At 45.8% G+C, this 25,426-nt stretch overlaps 1 protein-coding gene across 5 annotated transcripts in view; it reads right to left on the minus strand.

Annotated features, from left to right (window-relative positions):
• Dis3l (DIS3-like exosome 3'-5' exoribonuclease) overlaps positions 1–24,544 on the minus strand; it is a 36,397-nt gene extending 11,853 nt beyond the window's left edge. Inside the window, exons 1-9 of one of the 5 annotated variants that reach the window (NM_001008380.2) lie at positions 24,237–24,490; positions 22,669–22,822; positions 12,002–12,130; positions 10,730–10,865; positions 7,345–7,521; positions 6,498–6,576; positions 3,569–3,748; positions 2,109–2,278; positions 733–894 (exon numbers count right to left, since the gene is read on the minus strand). In NM_001008380.2, the coding sequence (NP_001008381.2) occupies positions 733–894; positions 2,109–2,278; positions 3,569–3,748; positions 6,498–6,576; positions 7,345–7,521; positions 10,730–10,865; positions 12,002–12,130; positions 22,669–22,822; positions 24,237–24,375 (1,326 nt within the window). In that variant the 5' untranslated portion in view covers positions 24,376–24,490. Of the gene's footprint in view, positions 1–732; positions 895–2,108; positions 2,279–3,568; positions 3,749–6,497; positions 6,577–7,344; positions 7,522–10,729; positions 10,866–12,001; positions 12,131–22,668; positions 22,823–23,536; positions 23,729–24,236 lie in introns of those variants that run through there. The other 4 variants (XM_006243263.5, XM_008766311.3, XM_063265766.1 and 1 more) reach the window with 4 other exon arrangements.
• Between the last annotated feature and the right edge of the window lie 882 nt (positions 24,545–25,426).

Here is a 25,426-nt window from a genome sequence, read left to right on the forward strand (position 1 = left end):
ATAAAAATTTGGGAGCTGTGAGGCTGTAAGAAGCTCAAGTCTATACTTGGAATTGATTTTAATTTAGTCGGTGCGTTGGTGCACAGTATGTCATCTTTTCAGGGATGGGGAGAAACCTCAGTGAATACAGGTTCCCTACACAAAGGAGGACCCCGTTTGCTCCCACATGAAAAGCTGGGAGCATGGGACACCTGTAATCCCCGGGCTGAGGAGTGAATCTGGAGGATCTGTGACGTTGCCCCCAGCCTTACTGATTTAGTGAGTTGTACATTCAATGAGAGATTCTGTCTCAAAACATGAGGTGGAGCGGCTGGAGAGATAGCTCAGCAGTTAAGGGCATTCAATTTCCTGAGGACCCAAGTTTGATTTCCAGCACCCATGTGAGCTTACAACGGCCAGATCCAGGGGATCCAACATCCTGTTCTGGCTACCCATGTGGATATGCACACATAGACATATACATACATACAAAAATAAAAATAAGTAAGGTAGAAAGTGATTAAAGATGATGTAGCTATTGACCTCTGGCCTCCATATTGCATGCACAATTACACATACTCTCTCTCTCTCTCTCTCTCTCTCTCTCACACACACACACACACACACACACACACACACACACACACACACACACACACACACGATTTTTCTTTCTTCAAGATGAAACGGCAACAGAAGCAGGAAGAAATACATGTCTATGTCTCTGGACCAAAGGTGTCAGGGAAGTCTGACCTGGGCTTCCGAGAAGGGGACGACGTTAATACTGTTCTCTACCAGGATGGTCGCAATCTCCCCTTCCAGATCACCGATTCTCCCTAAGACGCGCACAAAGTGTCCATTTGGATACACCGATGTTGTCTCCCAGGAATCAATGCGCACAACCACCCTGAAATCCTGTACAGAGGGGAAAAATACAATGTGAACCAAAGCTGGATTAAGCGGCCCAATCTGAAGCATCAAACTAACCAGATACGCAGTGCAGAGCACGCATGGGCCGACATGGCTTATTTTGCTCTCTGGCTGTCGTCCTTGCCACTTTGGATGGCCTGCTGGTATGCACACCATTGGCTGATGTTTGAAAGGAGGCATTACCTCTCTCCTTCAAACAGCTGACTGGGACAGAGTTTAGTCTGTTAAAGAAAATCAACTGTAACACATTTTTGTTAACACTTGAAATGCAAAAGGTACAACCCAATAATGTAGGATCCTAATTAACTTTTAAAACAAGTCTTGAGAGCTGGATCTCTGTGCTTACAAGCATCTCTCGAAGAGGACCCGCACCGGACAGCTCATGATCTCCCAGAACTGCAGTGCCAGGAGACCTGACACCCACTGCTGACTTGTGCACATTCCCACACACATTTACAATTAAAAATAACATAAATCTCAATAAATAAATAAAACAGTCTCAATTTCTAGTGTGGGAATTACTTTCTAATCCCTTTATAGTCTTAGGCTGCTCGTTGGCAGGAAAGACAGTATCAGTGCAAAGTGGACCTCTCCAGTGTCCAGCAACCCAGACGTCCTGGAAATGCAAAGTGCATTTAGGGTCCTAAATGGCCTCTGAGAGTCCACAGGGTAAGGGTTGGGACATTCTACTCTAGTGTCTCATTTACAAACTGCAAAGCGGTCGGCAAATTAAGTCAGCATTGCCTCCATCCTCTGCCCCAAGGAAAAGTTAATTTCTGTCTTTCTTGTTTATGACTTCTCTCTGGCGCTCCAGTCCTACACAGATAATCGATCTGTGAAGTTATAGTATATCATCCCCGCAGGACGCTCGGATCATATTTCTGTATCTTTCCCTGGAAGGAAGCTTGTTAGTGTTGGCAAACTGTGTGCATTCAAAGTTTCTGAGTTGGACAGCTGGATAATGTATGTCCTACACAGCTCTTTCTAGGACAATTTCTCCATGGCCTTCATTTATTAACCATGGACTACTTAATAGATGGTTCTTATATATTTAGAATGTTTAAAAACAGTATCTCAGAGTGCCAGATACCATCAATAATTTATTTCCTCTTATGCAAAGGAAATAAAAATGTTTCCCATTGCTGCTCCAAAGCCAGCAGAGGCAGAGGCAGAACAGAAGCGTGGGGGCAGGCAGCTACCTGGAGGGCCTCTGCTTGCTGGGTGCTGATGCGGATTTTGGGGATTCTGTAATCCCACGGCGTAACTAGGATCTTCTGAGCATTTTTGCCCTGAGACTGGACCTCTTCTTTGGATGGAAATGTCACCACATAATCTCGCCAGTTCTTTTGAAGGATGCCTACCACTCGACCTTGAGGGAGACAAAACATGACAAGGCACTAACTGGTTAGTCGTCTCCTCTCTGGGCTGTGAGAGTGGAGGGCAAGGAAGTGAACAAGAAACGTGCAGCTCCTGTTCTCGAGCACATGGCTCGATGTGTTTGAGGACCTGCTTTCTTAGCGCTTTAAATCTATTTTTTTTTAAAGGTGAATAATTAAAAAAAACATTGTCAGCAGGGTGTGGTAGTTTATGCCTCTAATTACAGCACTAGGGAGGCAGAGGCAGGAGAATCTCTGTGAGTTCAAGGCTAGCCTGGTCTACCAAGAGAGTTCCAGGACAGCCTGGGCTACATAGAGAGACTCTGTCTCAAACAAAACAGCAACAGAACACTATCAGCATTGCTTTTTTTCTGCATCCCAACATGATATTTAGAACACTCCCATCGGCCATTCTGACATCACGTCCTGGAACTCAGGCCTTGGCATGCTGGGAAAAGTCAATGGTTTCCATCCTGACTTGGTTATTGCCTGTTTGTCTTGTTTTGAGTGTGGGTCTCACCATGTAAATGTGGCTGTCTTGGAACCCATTAATTACACCAGACTGGCCTCAAACTTCACAGAGATCTGCCCCCTCTGCTTCTCAAATGCTAGAATTAAAGGCACACGCCGCCACACCCAGCTCTGTTCAATGGTTTTTTGAGACAAGGTTAGCCTCTGTCTCCTTAGTTCTGAGATAGAAGCAGTCACGAGGCCTGGCCTTTCACTTGCCTGTCCTTTGTTTCTCTCTGTAGCCCTGGCTGTCCTGGAACTCACTCTGTAGATAATAAGGTGGGACTGAGACTCAGATCTGCCTGCCTCTACCTCCCGGCCCTGGGATTAAAGGTGTGCATATCCATGTCTGGCTTTTGACTTGTCTTTAACCCTACTCTAGCCCCAGTGGGCACCAGACATGCACAGACACTCACACCCAGAGGCAAAACACACCTATACATAAAAGATTATTTTTTAAAAACACGGTGTGAGGGGCTGGAGAGATGACTGCTCTTCCAGAGGTCCTGAGTTCAACTCCCAGCAACCACATGGTGTCTCACAACCATCTGTAATGAGATCTGATGCCTTCTGGTGTGTCTGAAGACAGCGACAGGATGCTCATATACATTAAATAAATAAATCTAAAAAAAAACCAGTGTGAGGTAATACTGGATTTAGCCATTCAACAATGTATACCTATATCAGAACATCACATTATACACGATGAATATACACAATTTTCATTAAACCAACACAAAACCAGGGCAGAGTTGTACTTGGGTTGGGCTCACCTGTGGGCATGGGCTCACTCGGAGACTCGCCCGAGGCCTTGTCTTCACTGTCATTCTCACACAGGGCAGCAGTTCTTCCTTTCCACTCACTTTTGGGGAGCAGCTCCACCACCACCACATCTCCGTGGATGGAGCGGTTCCGAGCCTTTGAGCCATGGATAAGGATGTCGCTGACCAAGCCTGTGTGTAGCACAGAGAAGCTGGGAGTCAATGGCTGCCTCAGCAGAAGCAGCTTCACCAGGAGGCATTTTAAATGGACTCCATGTCAAGTCCAAACATTCTGCTGAGGCTTCCTTCTTCCAGGGGCTGGAAGAGGTGAAGTGGGCAAAGTGTCTGCCATACAAGGAACAGGAATGAGTTAGGATCCTAGAAGCCAGGGTGGATGCTGGGTGCATGTCTGCAACTCATGCACTTGGTAGACTGGAGAGAGGGGATCTTGGGAGCTCACGGGCCAGTCAGTCCAGCCAAAGGAGCAAGCCTCACAAACTGTGAGAGACCGTCTCAAAAATACGGTGGAAAGAGGTTGGGAAGATGGCTCAGCATGCCTTGTAAGCATGATAAATGAGTCCTGAACTCCAGCATCCACATAAAAGCCAGGGACATATAAACATGCAATATACTGCAACACATGCGCACACACGCGCGCACACACACGCGTGCACACACACACATGCACACACACACACATACATAAAAGTAGAGAATGACATACAAGAGATAGTCAACCTCTAGCCTCTAAAAGAGCATATAATGGTGAGTGTAACTGTATACCCTGCATACACCCCTCTCCCTCTCTCTCTCTGTCTCTCTGTCTCTCTCTCTCTCTCTCTGTCTCTCTCTCTCTCTCTCTCTCTGTCTCTGTCTCTCTCTCGTGTAATCTTGGTTGTCAACGTGACTGCTTTTGAAATCAATTAAACATAAGCAGTGAGATGCTCCTATAAGGGACTTCCTTGATCAGATTATTAGATTATGTGAAGCAGAAAGACCCTCCCCAAATATGGGTGGCACCTTCTGATGGGAGTCAGAAAAGGATGAGGACTTGTTTCTGCCTGCGGCCTTCACCCTCAATTGGAAGTCCAACTGCCCTGTTGCTGCAGCACCCTTCCCTGATATTAGAGCTAACTTCTCCAGGCCTCCAGTGTAGACTGAAGACCAGCAGCTCTCCAGGAATCCTCCAGGCTTCAGAACCGGGTCAGGACTGCTGAGACAGCCAGCTCATGGATGGAGCAGCTACGGTTCTCAGGTTCTCCACTGAGACTATCATGCGCGTAAGCCAACCTAGTAAGTCTCTGTTTAATATGTATGTGCATTCTATTAGTGCTGTTCCTTTAGAACACACACACACACACACACACACACACACACACACACACACACACACACACACTCTTTCTCTCTCTCCTGCCCAAAACAAACTTCCCTCTAAAAGGGAAGTCAAACAGCTTCTTTCTTCTTTGCTTACTTTCTGTGTAGACTACAATGGCCTCAGAGCTGTGATCCTACTGCCCCAGTTTACTGTGCCCTGGGGTTATAGGTGCCACCGTGCTTGGCTTAAATTTCTTGTGTTCTGCCAGGTTGGGGTGAACTGAGACTGGATAATGTGCTTGTACAAGGCACCGTTCCCATGTTTTTAAGTGACTACATTTGTGGACAGTCTCATGTGAGCATATCACATTTAGTGACCACTCTTCACTTCTGTTATCTTGCTTTGACTCCTTCCCGATTCCATTGTTTCCTGCGTGTACCTGAGCCTACACTGGAATCTGCTCAACCCTTTCAGGGCCCTGCATAGCCAAAGGAGTGGTCAGCATATGAACTACACACACAGGATTTGAACCGGTGGAGGGGCGGACGAACAGTTGCCATGGGAGCCATTACTACTTGGTCTCCTCCAACCCATTTTCACCATCAAGGTTTCCTCTCCCTTTTACATTTCATTTTAATTCCCTCGTTCTGTCTGAGATGTGTTTGCAGTTGAGCACACAGAGGCAGTCTAGGAATGCTTACATCACAGCCTGGGCTGCAAACTCAACTGCAACAGTTAGCAATGGGGCCTTAGACGACATGCTTCCTCTCCTTGTACAGTACACCCCAACAAACCCAAAACTAGGGCTGCAGCTGCCTGCAGGGACTAGTTTAAAATCCACAGCACGGTAAGAGTAAAACTATGGAGATGACAACCTCGTGAGAACGTAAGAGAGGATCTGGGACAAGGGCTGTGAGGGCCACCTCTGTCTGCAGATATGCACTATAATACATGCACACTGTAATACATGCACACTGTAATACATGTACACTGTATGACATGCACACTGTATGACATGCTCACTGTAATACATGTACACTGTATGACATGCTCACTGTATGACATGCATACTGTATGACATGCATACTGTATGACATGCACACTGTATGACATGCACACTGTATGACATGCACACTGTATGACATGCACACTGTATGACATGCACACTGTATGACATGCACACTGTATGACATGCACACTGTATGACTTGCACCTGTAATACATGCACACTGTATGACATGCACACTTAGTGATTTGAATCTTCTTATTTACTTGAGACAGAGTCTCTCTGTAGCCTTAGCTGTCTTGGAACTCTCTTTGTAGACCAGACTTATCGTAAATTCACTGAGATCCTGCCTCTGCCTACCAAGGCTGGGATTAAAAGTGTGTGCCACTATTCCCAGCTTAATTTTAGAGAATTAAAAAATAAAGTCAGAAACAGTAGACAAATAACGTAAGCAAAGCCTGGGGTTCAATTCCTAGTACTGATGCCCAGTCCCAAATAAACATAGGGGGGGGCCCTGAGCCCCAGTGTACACAGGGCTGCGTGACAATCTGTGCTTTCTTCACCGTTTACTGTCAGGACTAAAAAGTCAGAACGGAAATATGTGGCTGGTACTGAACCTGAGTCCTTGCTGCTGGCTCCTTGTAGGCGGACAAAAGCCTCTATTTGAGCTCTGTGCTTGTTGACGTTCAGAATTCCCTGAAAGCATAAGCAGAAACCAGTGTAAACAGATTTCCTCCTTGACACAGTGTTTAAAAAGTTATGAGATGATCGTATGCGTAGCAGACTGACTCCCATCTTAGCCACTGTGGTTCCTTTTCTTGAGAATACACTGCTGGCCTCTCTGCAGCTACACCAGCAGGACTGAGCATGCTTGCTACCGAGCCTTGGACTTCACTCAGCATGGTGCACTCAAGCTTCGGCCACCATGACAGACTCCTGAGTTGCCTATTAGAAATGTGAAATCCTCAGCAGAGTAGCTCTGAACCTTGATTGTGGTGGATACACAATACCACACATAGTCACACAAGTATATAGGAAATGAATGTGGGTAAAACTGTCAAGGCCGAGGAGTTACTGTATCAGAGTCCTTCCCTCAACCCCAATAGCCCCTAGGTTCTCTGTCCTGGGGAATCACAAAGAGGGGCAGGGAAGTGGCAAAGGAATAAAGTTAGATCCACAAATATGATGATGTTGCTGTCGCCTCCACACCCTCACGCAAAAGCCTGTCTTTCCCAGTGGCGGGAGGCTACCGGTTTATTTGTGTGACACTTGGGCAGCTTAGAACCAGACTGTTAAGGATTGTAGAGACATGGCTACCAAACAGCCTTAAGCTGGGCAGCTCTGCTTCCTCAAGCCTGTCCTGTGGCCAGGCATTGGACTTAGAGCCCTGGGGTGGAAGGCAAGCTGAGAAGAGAAAAAATAAGCAGCTTGTTACCGATGCCGGCCCTTCACTGCCACCATTACCTGGATGTAGCGTCCAGATTTGATGCCTGCTTCCAGCACTTCCAGGGGAAGGTGCTCCGGGTACTCTTTCCCATGGGTTTCCTGACTCTCGCTCTCCCTTTCCCGGCGAGACTGAATGATGGAATCACACAGCTCATGGGCAGCCTTTAAATCTGGCCAGAAGTTGTCCAGGTAATTCTGTGTTTAGTAATGGAGAGAGAGACACCATCGGATGCTGACTCTTCATCCCAGCACTATTTCAAAACCAAGAGGGTAAGAACACTGGCATGAAGAGCTGAGTTCAAACCCCAGCACCTACATAAAAAGTGCGGCTTGGCCTGTGCTGAGCAGTGAGGACTTAGAAGACAGGAGAATTGCTGGGGTTTGTTGGCCAATAGCCTAGCTTCAGGGTAAGTAAATTATGTCAAGGGAATAAATAAGGAATAGATAAAGCAAGACATCCAGTGTTCTCGTCTGGTCTCTGTGTATGCACCTGTACATACAGATGAACACACACAGACACACAGACACACAGACACACACCGACACACAGACACAGACACACAGACACACAGACACACACACAGACACACACACACACACACACCAGGGCAATCTGTTTTTCCACGTATCTCACTACTGAACGTGATGTCTAAAAGGGCATACAGGAAAATCTCCTATTCTGCATTTTTACCTTCTTACATGTGATTTCAACTCAATTCAAGGCTAAGATGCATCCTCTCTTCTCAAATCATGAAGGAGAGAACACATCCTTCTGTGGAGGCCAGCATTTCTCCTGTTAATGGCGCATCCTCCTAAAGGTTCTGCGCACACTACCGTGAGCATGGCGACTCTGCTCCTGTCACTTAGCACCACAGTTTTGTTAGGAAACAACCTCTTCGTGAAGAATTTATCATCTTGGTTCTTTGTATCTAACTTCAAGTCCCCAAAGGAAACTCTGTGTCCCTGCTCATCTGCGCTTGCCAGTCTCTTTCTCTTCCTGCTGTCATTCACCTCTGTGGGGCCCTGGGTCACACAGCTTGCTCAAGAACTGTTCTACAAAATAAAACTGTCCTATACTACTGGACTACAAAGAAAAGTAATTCTTGAAAAAGTAGAAAAATGTAATTTTAGTCAACTGTCCTCTGTGGGAACAAGACATGATATATTGCAACAGAAAAACCAAGTGACACTGTCATTAATATCTGGCGCCCCTGGAATTCTCTGGCACTCCAGAACACATTTTTATAGCACAGTCAAGAAAATTCTATTGGCAAGCCTTTAGCAATTCATGCACACAGGAACCCTTATGGAATCTACAATTCAAAATCAAGCTGGATGTTCATAAACTGACAGGGATAATGGAGGCTGTGTCTTGGTTTTTGCATTAGAAAATGCAATCAGCCAGTAGATTTGATTGGCCAACTGGACAGACAGGCGAGACTGGCCATCTGCAGAGGGATTGACAGGCAGCCTGATCTCTTGAAAGGTTCTTTTTTTTTTTTTTTTAAATATTTATTTATTTAATGTATATTACAGATGGTTGTGAGTCACTATGTGGTTGCTGGGATTTGAACTCAGGACCTCTGGAAGGGCAGTCAGTGCTCCCAACCACTGAGCCATCTCTCCAGCCCTGAAAGGTTCTTAAGACATAGGAAGAAGGTATTGCTATGACAGCCTGAAGCAACTGCCACTGATAAAATGACGTGCTGTGACCCGATAGCCTTCATATAAAAGATGCCACATCTTAATTCCTTCCAGTGCTCACACACTATCCCAGTGTGGAAGAGCAAGGGAAGCTGACCTCAAGACTGGGCTGAGGGCTAGGGAAGTGGCTCAGTTGGTAGGATGCCTGTCTGCAATGTGTGACGCCACGGGAAGAGCAGAAGTCCAAGTTCATCCTTACCAGCACAGGGAGGTCTGCCTGGTAAACGCTGCCTTGGGGGAAAAGCAGATTTTATGTATATGTATGTGTATATGTATATGTATATGCATATGCATATGTATATATACAAGCAGGGAGGGAAAGAAAGAGAGACGGAGGGAGATTAGATTTAAAACACTTGGCCTTTGTGTGTGTTGGATTAGCAGTTATATATCTCTAGCAGACAGAAATCTGAGAGGCAGTTTGACAAGTGGCTAAAAGCTTCAGAGCCTGATTCTAGACTCCAATTTCAGCTTTGCCATTTAGCAGAGGATGCCTGTGGGCAGGTGACTTAGTTTCTCTGTGTTTCATTGATCTTACTAGTAATGGAATACTGACTTGCCTCGATGAGTTGTTCCAAGAATTGAAGGAAATGACACACTTATTTATATTACTATTAAGTAACATATTTACCCTTGCCATGGAAACATGTTGGGTATTGTTAATGGGGGAAGAAACAAATAAAACTAGTATTTTGTAGGTATAAACATGAAACCATGGGCAACTTTAATATTAGACCGCCATCACTATACTAGCATCACCTGTGGAAACCACACACATGACTTAGGGGCTGCAATATAGGTCAGTGGTGGTACATGCTTAGCATGGTGAGGGCCTAGGTTCAACCCTGATACTAACACACATGCACGCGCGCACACACACACACACACAGGCACGCATAACCATGCCAACACATGTAACACACAATACAAACACATGCACACACAGCAGTTTACTGGTAAAGAGGCTGGGCTGCTCTTGAGCTCTGTGTTCCTTTTTTGATTAATTTATTTATGTGTATGAGTGTTTGTGTGTATGTAAGCACATGCCTGGCGCTTGAGGAAGTCAGAGGGTCCATGTGGGTGCTGGGAACTGAATTTAGGTTCTTTGTGAGAGCAACAAGTGCAAGTGCTCCAAACCACTGAGCCATCTCCCCAGCTCCCAGTGTGGACCACTTTGGAGTCCTCCTTCTGTTGTCACCCCCACCCCCTGCCACCATCCCCAGCTCCCAGTATGGACCATCTTAAAGTCTTCCCTTCTGTTGCGTCCCCCTCCCATTTTTCCCCCTCTCATTTTTTATTTGTTTGTTTCCAGACAAGGTTTCCCTGTGTAGTCCTGGAATTCACTTTGGTAGAACAGTCTGGCCCTGAACTCAAGAGATCCACCTGCCTCTGCCTCCTGAGTGTTGGGATTAAAGGTGTGTGCTGTCACACCCAGCTCCTCTTTCTTCTTTTATGAGACAAATTCTCACTCTGTAGCTCAGGCTGGTCTCAAACTTTCAGTAAGCCTCCTGCCTCAGCACCTCTAGTATTGGGATTACAGGTGTGAAGTCTATTTTCTCTTTTCTGTGTTGCCAAAGGATCTAGACTAAAGGTGTGTGTGTGTGTGTGTGTGTGTGTGTGTGTGTGTGTGTGTTTGTGTGTATGAGTCTGTCCACATTAGCCTGTGTGTGTGAGCGTGCACGTGTGACACTGGAAATACCTTGAAAGAAATTACAAATACGCCTTCTGTTTCGCTTCCATACTGCTGAATGGCCTCTTCGTCTTCTGTCACCATAACGATGGGCATCCTGTCCTCGCAGTGGTGGTAGTACCACACAGCTGAGTTGTATATGCTCCTGGGACAGCAAAGGGTGGTAAGCATCCCAGGCACGACACAGAATGTCACACTTGGTGACATTGTCATCTTGTGTCCATATGTAGCTAATCATTCTTTCTTCCTTTTGCTCTTTCTTTACACAACAAATACTTCCTGGGTATCTACTCTAGATAACCAGGGGCCGGACCCCTATGGGACAAGAAGTAACCAGAAAGCACCTCCCATCTCTTCTTCCTAGAAGTTCAGTCCCCAGAGCAACGTTTTCAGTTTCCCCACTCTGTCACTTTGTAACACTTTCTAACTGGAGGCTGAGCTACAGGGCACAGGGGAATGACAGCAGCAATAAGGAAGAGGAGGAACAGTATCCAGCTGAGAGAAAACCCAGTTTCACCTGGCAATCCAATAAGACCTGACAGGAAACCACGTGATAAGCCTGGGATATCCCCCAAAAGCTTTAGTCTGGGTCTGGAGAACTGGTTCAGGACTGTACTGCGTTCTCAGTGAAACACAGATTCAAAGGTCCATTCTGCAGTCTCTGTCCCTTTCTATAGGCCTGTGGCGCTCACACTCCAAAGACCCTTGGAATCAACACCCAGGGGCACTTAGCTAAGAGCCTGGGATCTTACGTTGGGCCACCTTGTGAGGTGTTCTACAGGGCTTCCCCGAGGCTCCAGCAGGTGTGGCTGAGCCTCCTTGCCCACTTTAGCCTCACATCCCCCACTGCTCCCCATCTTACTGCCATCACTTCTGCTCCTGCTCTGGGGAACCACTCTGCAAGTGTTCCACACCCAAGCGCTTGCTTCATGTACTTCTGGGCAGACCTGAACTAAGCCACTGCATTTTCTAGAACAGTTCCATTTGGCGAGACTGGCTGAGGACATTAAACTGAACAAGTCATCGAAAGGCTTCAAAGGTAAGCCTACACCACCGGTAGGACCTACCAGTTCTTGCTCTGGTCTAGGAGTCTCAGGCTGGGGCCCTTCATCCTCCACAACCCCAAATTTAACAATTATGTATTCAGATGCCACTCTTAAAACACTGTGCTTACCACAGTCTGGAATAGCTGTGCCGTACTTTGTACACAGCAATTCTGAGGAGCCATAGATGAGGAAACTCAAGAGGACCCTATGAAGAGTAAGGTAAGTGGGGGCGCACCTGGTCTGCCACTTCTCCATGGCTTCCCCCTTTTCCCGGGGGAGGTAACAGTGCTGCTGGAACTCGTTAGCAAAGAGAACGCAGTCATGGCGAGCATCCTTCAGGAGGTTTCGCAGTTTGTTATACTGTCTGCAACACAGGGGACAGAATAAATCTAACTCAGCAGGTACTCATCTCCTGACAACTCCTGCCAAGGATCAGAACAGATGAGGCTTCTCAGAGTGAGAGATAGATTGCTTAAAACCCAAGAAACGTCCTAGCACTGGGGAGACTGAGGCGGAAGGACCATGAGGCTGAGGGTGGTTTGGGAGACATAGTGAAAGTCTGTCTCAAATAATGGCTGGGAAGATGGCTGAGCAGGCAAAGTGCTTGTCACACAAGCATGAGGACCTTCATTCAACCTTCCCAGAACCCGAGTAAAGCCAGGTGAGATCATTTGATGGCCTGGTGCTCATACTGGGAAGTTGGGGGCTGGAAATGGGGAAAGCTCCAGAAGCTGGCCTGGCCGTGCAGCGGTGGACAAGAAATGCTGTCTGAAACAGAGTGAAAGGCAAAGAGCAGAAGGCAGGGCTGTCCTCTGACCTCCATGCACACTATGACATGCATGGGTGCTCTAGCACACGCACACACACACACACACACAGGTATACATGCACACACCTGGAAAGCATTGCTACTTACTGGCTTTGGTGTACTTGCTGTTAGTGGTTCTCAGTTTTGCCTGTTAGCTGCCAGCACTCTGGGAAGGCTCATTAATTAGTTTGCAGAGGAATTAGACTCCTTCTCCTGCTTTCCCTCAGAGATGCCTGGCCATTTTACCACACAGCTACATTATCTCCCCTACTACAGCTATATCACAGAGGCAGGTAGAGCTTGGCACCTTTGTTTTGATCCCCACTTTTTTTTTTTTTTAAAGATTTATTCATTTATTATATATAAGTGCACTGTAGCTATCTTCAGACACACCAGAAGAGGGCATCGGATCTCTTTACAGATGGTTGTGAGCCACCATGTGGTTGCTGGGAATTGAACTCATGACCTCTGGAAGAGCGGTCGGGTGCTCTTAACCGCTGAGCCATCTCTCCAGCCCTTGATCCCCACTTTGTTGGCAAATGAATTAGTGCATTTCCTTTTAGCTGGCAGGCCTAGCAAAGGTCATGTAGAGTAAATACGTTTAAGGGTTTATCTGTGAATTATATTTATGCAGCTTCCATGATTTAATAAAGTAGAGATAGACCCATCTGTCAGACAGTTAACAGAAAGTATAAGTTTTCCCAGTCAAGAGCCTTCTAGCAGGGCTGGAGAGATGGCTCAGCGGTTAAGAGCACCCGACTGCTCTTCCAGAGGTCCTGAGTTCAATTCCCAGCAACCACATGGTGGCTCACAACCATCTGTAAAGAGATCTGATGCCCTCTTCTGGTGTATCTGAAGACAGCTACAGTGTAATTATATAGAATAAATAAATCTTAAAAGAGCCTTCTAGCAATGTAATGTGAGCTGGAACCAAGCCCAAACAGCAAGTCTGCCACGTGTCAGCTTCTAAGAAAGAGCTTTCCTAGGACCTGTAACCAGGAGATTACAGAACACGTTCAGGCATACTCAGGCAGTTAGGTTAAAGGGAGTGGGTTGGGTTGTTGGTTTTGCAGTGCTGGTACTCACTCTGGTTATTTGTGGACAAATGATCACTCTAACAGCCTTCCTTCTGCAAGTGTGTGCCCCCCTCCTAGGCAGGGTGGAGAGGGTGAACTCTGCTGCCCCTGTTGCACTGAATGCCTTAGGAGACACCATCTAGACAGCCAGGGCCGCACCCGCAGCGGCCTGACTACAGCAAGCAAAGCAGCTCTTCTGACCAGATGAAAATCAGAGCTGCCACATGATTCAGCAAGCTCTAAAAGAGAGCACCAGGGACTGTGACGCAGCTCAGGGTGGAACACTTGCCTAGCATGCAGGGGCCCTGGAGTGAACCCTGAACCCTGCTGCATAAATAAGCACACAAATGAATAAAACCCAACAAACAAAAAGGGGGTTCAGATGGATATCTGGGCACCTGTGCTCACAGTGGCACCGTTTACAGCAGCTAAAAGGGGGACACAACTGAATGACAAGAAATACATATCCAACGTCAATGTTGCTTGGCCTGAGAAATGGGGATTCTGACACATGCTGTCCCATAGGCGAATTAGAACACAGGGTAAGTGGTATCCAGTCACAAAAGGACAAACATTGTGGATCCAGCTATGTAAGACATGGAGAGTAGATACACAGAGGCAGAAAGCAGGCTTGTTACTAGGGGTTGGGGTCAAGGACAGAGATGTGGCATTTACGTAGTACAAACTTTCAGTGCGGAGATGAATTCTGAGCTTAAGGGTGGTGGACAGCACACAGTGGTGCCAACAGACACACTGCCACCAAACTATACACTTAAGAATTAAGGAAATATCAATTTTTATTTTCTTTAAGGCAAGTTCTCACCCAGGCATGGCTGCACATGACTTTAATCCCAGCACTCAGGAGGCAAAGGCAGGCAGATCTCTGATTGTGAATCAGAGGCCGACCTGGTCTATATAGTGAGCTCCAGGACAGCCAGGGCTCTGTGAGAGACTCTGCCTCAAGCAAACCAACCAACCAACCAACCAAACAAACAAACAAACAAAAAACCCTACAGTACTCTGGAGTCAGGCAGGCAGATCACTGTGAGTTTAAGGCTAGCCTGGTCTACAAAGTGAGTTCCAGGACAACCAGGTTATAAAGAAAAACTGTGTTGTGAAAAAACAAAAACCAAACCAATCAACCAAGCAAACAAATGACAGTCTCACATAGCCCAGGATCATGCCAACCACTATGCAGTGATCTTCCTGCCTTCCCCTACCTGGTTTACGTGGCACTGAGGACCAAATAAGGCTTTGTGTATGCTTAATAAACACTGCACAATTGGGTTAAATCCCTACCCTCCAAAAAGCTGCCTTTTACATGTATATACGTATATGTGTATGTGTGTGTGTGTATATATATATATATATATATATATATATACACACACACACACATATATATATATATATATAATGAAAATTTTAAAAAGAGCTATGTTACTTTGCAAACAAGCAAACAGACAAGCAACCTCCCACAGACTCCCTCACTTCATGGAATAAATTTGTGAAAGGACAGGGGAGGGCTGGTGTGGCTTTCTGGGGCAGGCCTGAGACCTAAGGTACAAATGGAAGGAAGGCAGAGAAGCAGCCCGAATGTGATGAGTGGGGACAGAGCATTGAGGCAGCGACACATTGCTCCACTCTGTCCTCAGCACCTAACCCATAGCAGGGCCATGAGGAATGCAGGGTCAGCACCTGTGTCAGCATTGATGCAGGCCAGGATTTGGGGCCTGAATGAACCGCCACCTTCAGAGTCCTGTTACCTCTGCCAGCCATACACACATCACCTTCACCTTATTTATTTATTAATTTTTGAGACAGGCTCTCCCTATGTAAACCAGGTTGGCCTTGAACTCACAGAGCTGAATCTTCCTCTGCCTTCCAAGAGCTGGGATTAAAGGCTATGCCAGCATATCTGGCCTTACCTTCATTTTAAATTGCATTTGATATTGTGTGTGTATGATGAGTGTGGGGACGTGTGCATGTCACAAAGCACGTGCGGAGGGCAAAGGACAGCCCATGGAGCTGGCTCACTCCGTCCACTTTATGAGGGTCTGTGTGCTTTCTTTGGTCAGCTGGATAAAGGAAATGAACAACGGCAGGAGCGTACTGATGGGGAGGACAGGGACTCAGCAGTGAATCACTCTGAGTGTAACAGTCAGGGCTTCTTGGAGATGTGTGGCTTGTGGTTGTAATTTAGTAGTGCACACATACAATACAGTCATAACTTCTGCAGTCAGGAATCAGGCAGACAGCAGCCTGTGTGAAGCCAGCACAGAGACGCCTCAAAGCACCTTGGACAAAGCAGTGGCAGTCAAGATCTTCAATCTTAAGCGTGCCGGTCTTAGGCCAGAGCCAGTGGGGCATGGTTTTGATCATGAGAGGTAGGAAGACTAGACTTCCCAGCTCATCTTTGGCTACAAGGAGTTTAAGCCAGACTGGGCTACATGAGATTCTCTTAAAACAAGTTTCAGTCAGACAGGCTTAGATTTTTTCCAAACTTTTGTCAACTTAATGTTTCAAACCATTTCCTGAATATGGTTAAACTAACTTCTTTAGACTGAATTTTGGGGATGGGGACAGGAAGGGAGAGGCACATCATCTTGCTATGTTGCCCAGGCTAGCTGTGAACTCTTGGGTTCAAGTAAGCCTTCCATCTCAGCCTCCAAGTGCTGGGCCTGCAAGGTCGTGGCACCGTGCCAGGCTTGATGGCTTTTTACTATTTTTATTTGATGGGGCTTTGCCTACAGATGCAGCACCTGCCTCTGCTGGTGACACCCTTGGAGGGCCAGCAAAGAGAAGAACTGGGGAAGTGAGCTCAGCACTGCCTGCCTTCACTGGGCTTGGCAAGGCCACACACGGGTCTCCTGGACCTACTTTCAGGTGCAACATTGCACATTTACGTCTCTAGTCCTGTTAGCCAATCATGGACTTCATAGATTACATTTTGGAGTATTTCAACAGTCGTTGTGCTACAATTGGAACCATAAAAATTATATTCATTTACTTTGTGCTCAGGTGCACGCTCATACATGGAGGTCGGAGGACAACTTACTGGAGTTAGTGTTCTCCTTGTATCATCTGTGTCCCAGATGTGACCTCAGGCTGTCAGTATTATAGAATTGTAAATGTGTTCCCATAGTCCCTGGTTTATTAAGGAATTGGCTCTGGGACCCTCAGACTACCACAGTCTGCAGCTGTTCAGGTTACAGACATAACATGGCCATGGGAGAGCTGGAGAGGTGGTTGTGGGACAGTAAAGGCACCCTGTGTTCCGGGTTGAGGAGGCTTGAACCCCAGAGACCTTGAAAGGGACGGTAGGCGTTTCACCTCACCCCCCAGGAAACTAGGCCCATCACTAGCCCAAAGCCCTCCATAGATTTGTGATCATCAGTCACGTAAGGAAGTGACTACAGGTCATGTAGGCTCAAGACAGATCTCCATTATAATGAGGTACCTAAAGGCCTAGAAGCTTAGCCAATGAATTTCCCTTCTAGACACTCCTCCCTAAGGTATTTAATCTCAGGCCTACTCTGAGAAGTGGGGTACAGTTTTACTCATCCACTTTCTGCCATGACAATAAATGTCATAAAACCATGGACTGTTTCTTTTCATCGGGATCCGCCGTGGGGAGCCACAGAGAAGGCCTTCGCCTCAGAGCCTCCGTCTAATTTCCTGAAGAAAGCCTCCCTGCACCGCTCCCAGTGGTGGCCGCCACAAGCTCAAGCCAGCACCAAGCCAAGACTCTTGTGTCCAGCTTCCAAAAGCGGTCTGTAGGGTTGGGGATTTACCTCAGCGGTACAGCGCTTGCCTAGCGAGCACAAGGCCCTGGGTTCGGTCCTCAGCTCCGAAAAAAAGAAAAAAGAAAAAAAAAAAAAAAGCAAAAAAGCGGTCTGAGCCCTGTGGTGGAGCAGATGTGGAGGTTGTGTGTGTGTGTGTGGGGGGGGGGGGGCAGACATCAAACCTAAAGCGGTTAAGACAATTTGTTGCTCTTGCATAGGACCTGGGTCTGATCCACTCAACCACAGGGTGGTTCATAACCATCTAGATCATAGACTGGAACCTTTCTTCTTTGTGAGTTAGTGACCTCAGGTAAATTTATCACAGTAACAGAAAACTGGCTAATACGGCAGTCTGTCCGCAATGCTGACTAAAATCAGTGCTGCCCTTTTAGAGGCCACAGACACCCCAGGATTTGTGTAGAGTCCTCTGTCTTCTCCTTAAGTGTCCTATTTCTGTCTGGTTATCTGAGACAAAACCTTAGTGCTAGCTTTGGCACCGCCTCCTCCCCATCACACATCTAAAATCATTACTAAGTCCTATAAATCATAATTTAAAAAAAGCCAGGCATGGTGGCATATATCTTTAATATTAGCACTTGGGAGGCAGAAGGATCTCTGTGAGCTTTAGGCTAGTCTGGTCTACATAGTGAGTTCCAGGCCGGCCAGAGCTATAGAGAGACCCTGTCTCAATAGGTAGATAAAGAAACCTGAGTCCATCAAGCAGTTCTCATCCCCATTGCCCCCAGCCTCTGACAACCACTAACCAATTATATGTATGTATGTATGTATGTATGTATGTATGTATGTATGTATATATATACATATATATATATACACACACACATATATGTATACACACATATTTGTTTTATTTGCCTTATGTGAGTACACTGTCATTCTCTTCACACATATAAGAAGAAGGGGTCAGATCCCATTATAGATAGTTGTGAGCCACCATGTGGTTACTGGGATTTGAACTCTGGAAGAGCAGTCAGTGTTCTTAACCTCTGAGCCACCTCTCCCTCTATCTCTATTTTTGTCTATTCAGGACATCTTATATAAATAAAAGTATATGATTAAATTTTTCAATCTAGTCGATTTAAATAATTTGTGTGTGTGTCTGTGTGTGAGCCTGTGTGTGTGGCACAGAACAAACGCTGGAGATCTGAAGAAATCTTGTAGGAATTAGTTCTCTCCTTCTACTATGTGGTTCAGGATTAAAACCAGGTTGTCAGGCTTGGTGGCATCTTGCTGGTTCCAACATATACATCTCTTATGTATATATGTATATAGGTGGCTTCTTTCAGTTAGCATAATGATTTCAAGGTTGATGCAAGTGGTAAAATGTTCAGTCCTTTTTATAGCTGAATAATACTCTATTTTATGGATCTACCATGTTATTTTAAATATTACCAGGTGAAGGCCACTTGGGTTGTTGTTACACAAATTAAGCTGTTGGATCAGTGAGAGAGTTCAGTAGATAAAATGTCCTACTGTGCAGACCTGATAACCTGAATGTTGTCACTTACACATGGCACACACATCACACACACAAACACTGGAGTACACACACACACACACACACACACACACACACACACACCATTTAAAATTAAAAGAACCCACAAGAAATATCTGTAGTGTTTTCAGTTTCAACATGGATGTACTTCCAGTTGCCATGGTTACATTCTTAGGAAATATTGATTCCTACCTACTGAACAAGTCTTGGGAACACCTATTTCCACCCATAGCTAAGCTGCCAGTATCCTCACTATAGTTTAGAGATGGTTTGAATGTGTTCTCTATTGCACTGAAATTTCATCCCTTTCGTGAGATATTCAGTGTAGAAAGTCAAATTCCTGTGCATAAAGGCAGTGATTCTGGGAAGTAGTTTAGCTAGAATTGAAACGTTATCAAGTAGATGAATGCTGGTGGCTTTACACCAAGGAGAAAAGTAACCTTCCTCAAGTGTCTGTTACAGCGATTAATACAAAAGAGGCTAATGCAATACCCCATCTGTAACACAGTGACAGCCTCCAGCCTTCCTTCCTCCAGGATTCTTTTCAAACAAATCCAGTAATCTTTTAAAACAAGAATCTGTTATCATGCTACCCTGCACAAAATCCTTCCTTGACCTCCAAAGCCCGTGAGGCCTTCCATCTGACCAAGTGTCCCTTCAGTTCTTAGAGTGTACCACATGTCCTCCTCATGGATGCTTGGCCAGCAGTCTCCTTTCCTAGAAAGCCTTTTCCCGTCCTGGTGTCCTCACCAGCATCCGTAAGTGCTCACTTAGCAAAGCCCTCCCTTGTCCACTGGTTGGCTGGGACTCTGCTACAGCCATGTCCTGTACTTGGGAAAGTCTGCTACAGGTGTGGCTCTATGTCTGTTGGAGAGAGTACCTGAGCTTGTCTGTCCTCTCTCAGGACTGCATCTACCTTTGCTTACTGCTGTGTTCTCAGTCCTAGCACTCTCTGAACAAACATCTGGATGAGCAAATATGCATCTGAATGCATGAGAGTGTGGAGAACATCATAGAATTATTGAGTGTCCTTCCATTGAATAAGCACCTGAGGACGGCTGGGTGACAGGTATGACAGGTATTCTCAACAACCAAAGCTTGACATTATTCAGTTGTTCTCTACAATTTATTTATGAGAACAGGTGTTCTCTGCGTTGGTATTCCTGAGATCAACATAGAAAACCACACAACACGATTACAGGTTACATCTCTCTGTTGTAAAATGCAACTCTGATCACTTCATTAAAATAACACCATCTATCACATTGCCTGGGAGCCAATCCCCTGTGCATTCATGTTCCATACCTCAGGGCACTTCATTTAAATGGAAACCATCTAGAAATAACAGATCTGACTGTACGAAGAATGAATGCTTTTGCCTGTCTTTGTTTCTCACACAATGCAATATAACAATAGTTTACAGAGCACTTGGACTGGTTTAGGTGTTTTAGTAACCTAGAGATGATTTAGAGCCTACAGGACAGTGAGTGAAGATTATTTGCAAACACCATGCTATTTAAAACACAAAGTATAACTTTTATTGGAGGAGGATGGGTACGGGTGGAGGTCAGAGGACAATTTGAGGGGTTGGCTCTCTCCTTCCACCACGTGGACACTGAGGTTTGAACTTAGGCTTGGTGGCAAGCTCCTTTACACATTGAGCCACCTTGTTAGTCCAATACAGTTTTATTTAAAAGTTTAAATTAGACTTATTGATTTTATATCTGACTATTTTGCTGAACATATGCATGTATAGCATGAAAATGGTTGGTGCTCATAGCTGTCAGAAGAGGGAGGGCATTGGATCCCCTGGAACTGGAGTTTTAGATGGCTGTGAACCACCTTGTTGTTGAGGGGATCAGACCTGGGTCCTCTGCAAGAGCGACAAATGGTCTGAACTGTAGGACCACCTCTTCAGCTCTCCCATGGCCATTTTATGTCTGTAACCTGAACAGTTGCAGACTGTGGTAGTCTTAGGGTCCCAGAACCAATTCCTTTAATAAACCAAGGGACTATGGTAATACATTTACAATTTTACAATACTATGCTGTTTATTAAATTTAGGGGTTTAATTTGCTTTTAAAGCTTATTAAGTACTTAAAAAGGCTATAAATAGATTTATAGCTAAACACCAATACAATTATGCGTGTTTGTTTGTGCAGACAGAGTCTCATTTAGTCTGTACTGGCTTTAAGCTTTCCGAACAACAGAGACTAACATAGAACTGAACCTTCTACTTAACAATGTTGGGATTACAATTATGCCTGGCTCTTGGGTATAAGGAGACCCATTTCCTGCTAGAAACAGGGCTGGTACTGTTGCCATTTGAGTAAGCCTATATCCTGGCACTTGGTTTACCTTAAAGCCACTGACAGTGCAAGCTGACCAAGTGCTCCTTTTAATGAAATATCAGGAGGGTGGGGCCTACTTGCCGGTTTTCCACCCTTTGCTTTCTCCTATAGAATCCTAAGACACAGGGTAAAGCAAAACAAAACCCAATGCTGGGAGCTCTTCATCAACTTAACTACTAAAACATTCAGGAGAAAGGACATTTAAATTCCAACTCTTTGCTTTCGGTTGTCCCAGGAATTGGTTTTCAAAACAATCCTAATATTAAAAACGTTTTAGAAAACAGAGGTTGAAGCGGATTGCGGTGCATGAGTGAGCCGAACGGTAACAACAAATTGATTTTAGCAAAAGAAATTGAAATATGACACCTGCAGCAGTGTTTAAACCTGGCTGTGTGTAAACGTCTATATGTCTGTGTCTAAATAAAACCAACTTCAAGCTTATTTTAAAATATTCAATTTGAAAAAAAAAACCATGTACATTCTAGCTAATGTATATTTTTTCTGAACTGAGCATAAGGACAATTTATCATTTTCATACACAAATAAAGAAAACTTTTATCTTTTACTACCAAAGTCTGAAGAAACCAAAACATCTTAAAAAACAGAATAAATACAGTTTCTGCTTGTTAAATAACTTGGGGTGCTGAGGGTTTGGGAATATAATTCTAACGTGCTATTCTCAGAGTCGGATCATAAAAGTTCAGATCGTAAAAGTTTCCAAATATTAAATGAAGCCAAACTGTATTTTAGGGCATTTTCACAAAAAGGGGTAATACCTCTTTCACTTAGGTACAAGGCAAGTATTTTAAACTGGTCCAATTAGAAATGTTTTGTTCCGCAAATACAATTACTGTGGCTGATAGTTACAGGACTAATCTAAAAATCAGAATGAGCTATTTTTTAATTTCGTTGAATAAATCACTGGAAGTACAGTTTGCATCTACAATAGAGGAAGATAAGACTTAAATGTATTCTTTTCCAAAGAAAGGAATGCTCCTGAAACAATCTACCTATGAATAATATTAAATAATATACATCATTGGCAAAATTAAAAAGAAGACAAGATTGTGCCACCCGTAAAAATGTAAACCAGATGCCAATTCACCATAGAATCCTAACTATGTCCATCCTGGGGATACTGCAGTTTATTGATCTACAGCCAGATCTTTTGGCCAGGTGTTGAAGCACACATATAAAATGTTACTGCATTCCTCACCAGCAAAGAGAATACCAAATTAGTTTCAAAAATCCTTTCTGTCAAAATAATGAATTCCTCCTCTTTCCCTCTAACAAAGGACCTTTTCTAAAGGGGGCTGGGGAACCTGTACTATAAATAAATAAATAAATAATGCAAAACAAATACCTCCGGCCTCTCTGATGCTGCACAGCTTGACAAGCCGTTTGCATGAAAATAATTCCCTTCAACTCAGGGAACTCCAGGACCTCAAGGTAATCCTGGACAACTTTCCAGTCTGGGATCACATAATGAGTCACTTCAGCAGACAAGAGCTTCCCATCTGAAACATAATTCAGAGTGGAAGCGATTAGGTAACATTTTCAAACCTGGTTTATGACTATTTCAATGTCGCAGTGCTCCCGGTGTGCAAAATAACTTCTCATCTTAATTTCACCTTGAAGTTTTTAAAAGACAAGACAAATCTAGTTTGGTAGAGGCTCAAAGTTCAGATTCATTGCTTCCCCCTCCCCTCAGCTGTGATTAAATACAAGCCCAACATGGTTTATGCTGTTGCCAGTACTTCTTTAAGAGGATGACTGATATTTTAAAAACAAGTACATCCTTGGAAGAAGCTAAATTTCTACTAAGCCGTCACAGCAAGAGTGCACATGTGTGTGTGTGTGTGTGTGTGTGTGTGTGTGTGTGTGTGTGTGTGTGTGTTAATCACTTGTATGTACCTAAAAATTCCAAGGATGTTCTGTTTGAAGCTTCTGAACATGGCTACACTGTTCTAGGATTGAAAGAGAAACATACTAGAAAGGCTGTGCTATACAATCCATGGGCAGCGGCAGGGTTTCCACTCAACTGACACCTGCTTGGTCAAGCTGCGACCTCGATTATGTATTCTGAAAAGACCTCCTCAGGTTCATCTCCCCGGGGGTAACAAACAGCAACATGCTGCCTGAAAATCGGGGAAAGTCTAGCTCCCAGCATTCCCCAGCCTAAGTCCCTAGTCCTAAGATAAAGAGGCTGTCATGCTGGAGAGTCTGCGTACTGGTAGGAGCAGAGCAGGCAATGCCAAAAGTCCAGCAGTGAGCTCAGGAGCAATGCCAGTAGCTACTTTTGGGAGAAAGAAGGTGCCTACGCCCTCAGGTCCCCAGGAAAAACCGAAGCATCCGGTGCCTGCAGGCTCTCGGGCCTCCCATTTGACCCGGCCATTACAGTGGGCTGGTCCTGAGAGGAGCGCCCCTGAAGCTGCAGGCCGGTGCTGTCTGCTTCCGATCACTAGGAAGGACGACCGGACGCACTGCGGACGCTCCAGGGCGTCTCCTGGGCTGCCCAGACTGCTTTGCTCGCTTCGGCTGCCTACGGTCCGCGAGGGTCTGGCTCCGCCCTTGACGCCAGCCCAAAGCCGCCCTTGCTCCACAAGCTGCGGCTCTCCGGTCTCGTTGGGTCCGGCTTCCTTCACTAGGGCCCGGCCACCCTCGCTCCTCAGGCCTCAGCTCCCTTTACTCGCGCCCAGCCGCCCTCGCTACGTCAGGCCCCAGCCTCCCTTGTTCCTTTGGTCCCGGCTTCCCTCGCTCTTCGAGCCCCAGCTTCCCTCTCCGGTCCCAGCCTCCCTCCCTCGCTCCTCTGGCGCCGGCCTCCCTCTCGGATCCGGGCCTCCCTCTCTCCTCCGACCCTCCCTCTCTCCTCCGACCCCGGCCTCCCTTGCTCTTCCCGCCCCGGCCTTCCCGGTCCATCCCGGCCCTGACCGTTGCGGCAGGTGGCAGGTTGCGGGCACAGGGGGCTGTTGCAAGGTACGCTGGGCCGCAGATAGTGTTCGCGCACGATCCTCAGCGTCCGGCCCTGGAAGGTCCTCAGCAGCAGCACCTTCTCCCGCTTCTGCAGCATGCTGGCGGCGTCGCCCGGCACAGTGGCCGGGAAGCGGCGGGCGGCAGGTGGAGGCGAGGCCGAGGCCTGGGGCCCGCCCCTCCGGCCTGGCCGGGCAGGCGGCGGCTTTTGGGTTCCCGCTACCGGGAACGACCTAGCCTACACTGAGGAAACGCCTGGCCCAGCCCTGCCTGCACCTTTGACTCCTCTCTTTGCCTTAGTTGCCCCGGGGCGGGAAAAGTGTAGATAAACTGTTTACCCAAAGAATCAGCGGGTAAGACGGTAGTCTGTGGCAGCTAGTCTAAAGTTCCCTTGTGAAAAGATTATTTTTACTTTCTTTCTACCCACAGGCCGGTGTGGGAAGGGCTTGCCATATTAACAGAGGTAATAACTATTGAGTTTTTTCATCCTTATTTTTGCAATATCTGAAAGAATTGAAAGGCTCAGCAAAAAAATACTGGTAACCCTGCTAGCCAAACCTGGTTTTCCCCTTCAAAATATGCTTATTTTAAATTTTAATGCATGTAAATATTCAAACACTACAGATAAAATGAAAACCAGTCCTTTGGGGTAAACACTGTATAACTTTTATAGCGCTGGCAGCCTCTGGCAAAGGAATTCTTAAAACTGCTATTGATATGATCACTAAGTACTGTGCTTGTAGTGTTTGACAAAAAGGACAGTATCTTGGGAGACCAGACAGCCTCGATTCTCCAAGCACTGGGCCCACTGGAGCTACATTAGCAACTTCATACAGGAGAGTCTCATTTAGCTTCCTTAAATCAAAGGAGTGGGCGTGTATTTTTAATCCTCATTTCACCGTATGTGAGGCTGCATTAAAGGAGCTTAAGTGTCCAAGGATACCTAGTTATTAAGTTTCAGAACCAATGTTCAAGCTAGAAACTGCTCAACTTCAAAGCGGGTTAAGCATCATCTATTCGATGGTGAGTAAAACACAGGGCCTGCACCTAAGGAATTTACTGCTTGGCAACCTTTGGTTAATGTGTCTGACCCAGTTGACTGGAAACACATGGCTCTTCCAGTACAGCTGAAATAAACCAGGACCAGCCTC

Source organism: Rattus norvegicus, chromosome 8, assembly GCF_036323735.1.
Source record: "Rattus norvegicus strain BN/NHsdMcwi chromosome 8, GRCr8, whole genome shotgun sequence".
NCBI classification, from domain to species: domain Eukaryota; kingdom Metazoa; phylum Chordata; class Mammalia; order Rodentia; family Muridae; genus Rattus; species Rattus norvegicus.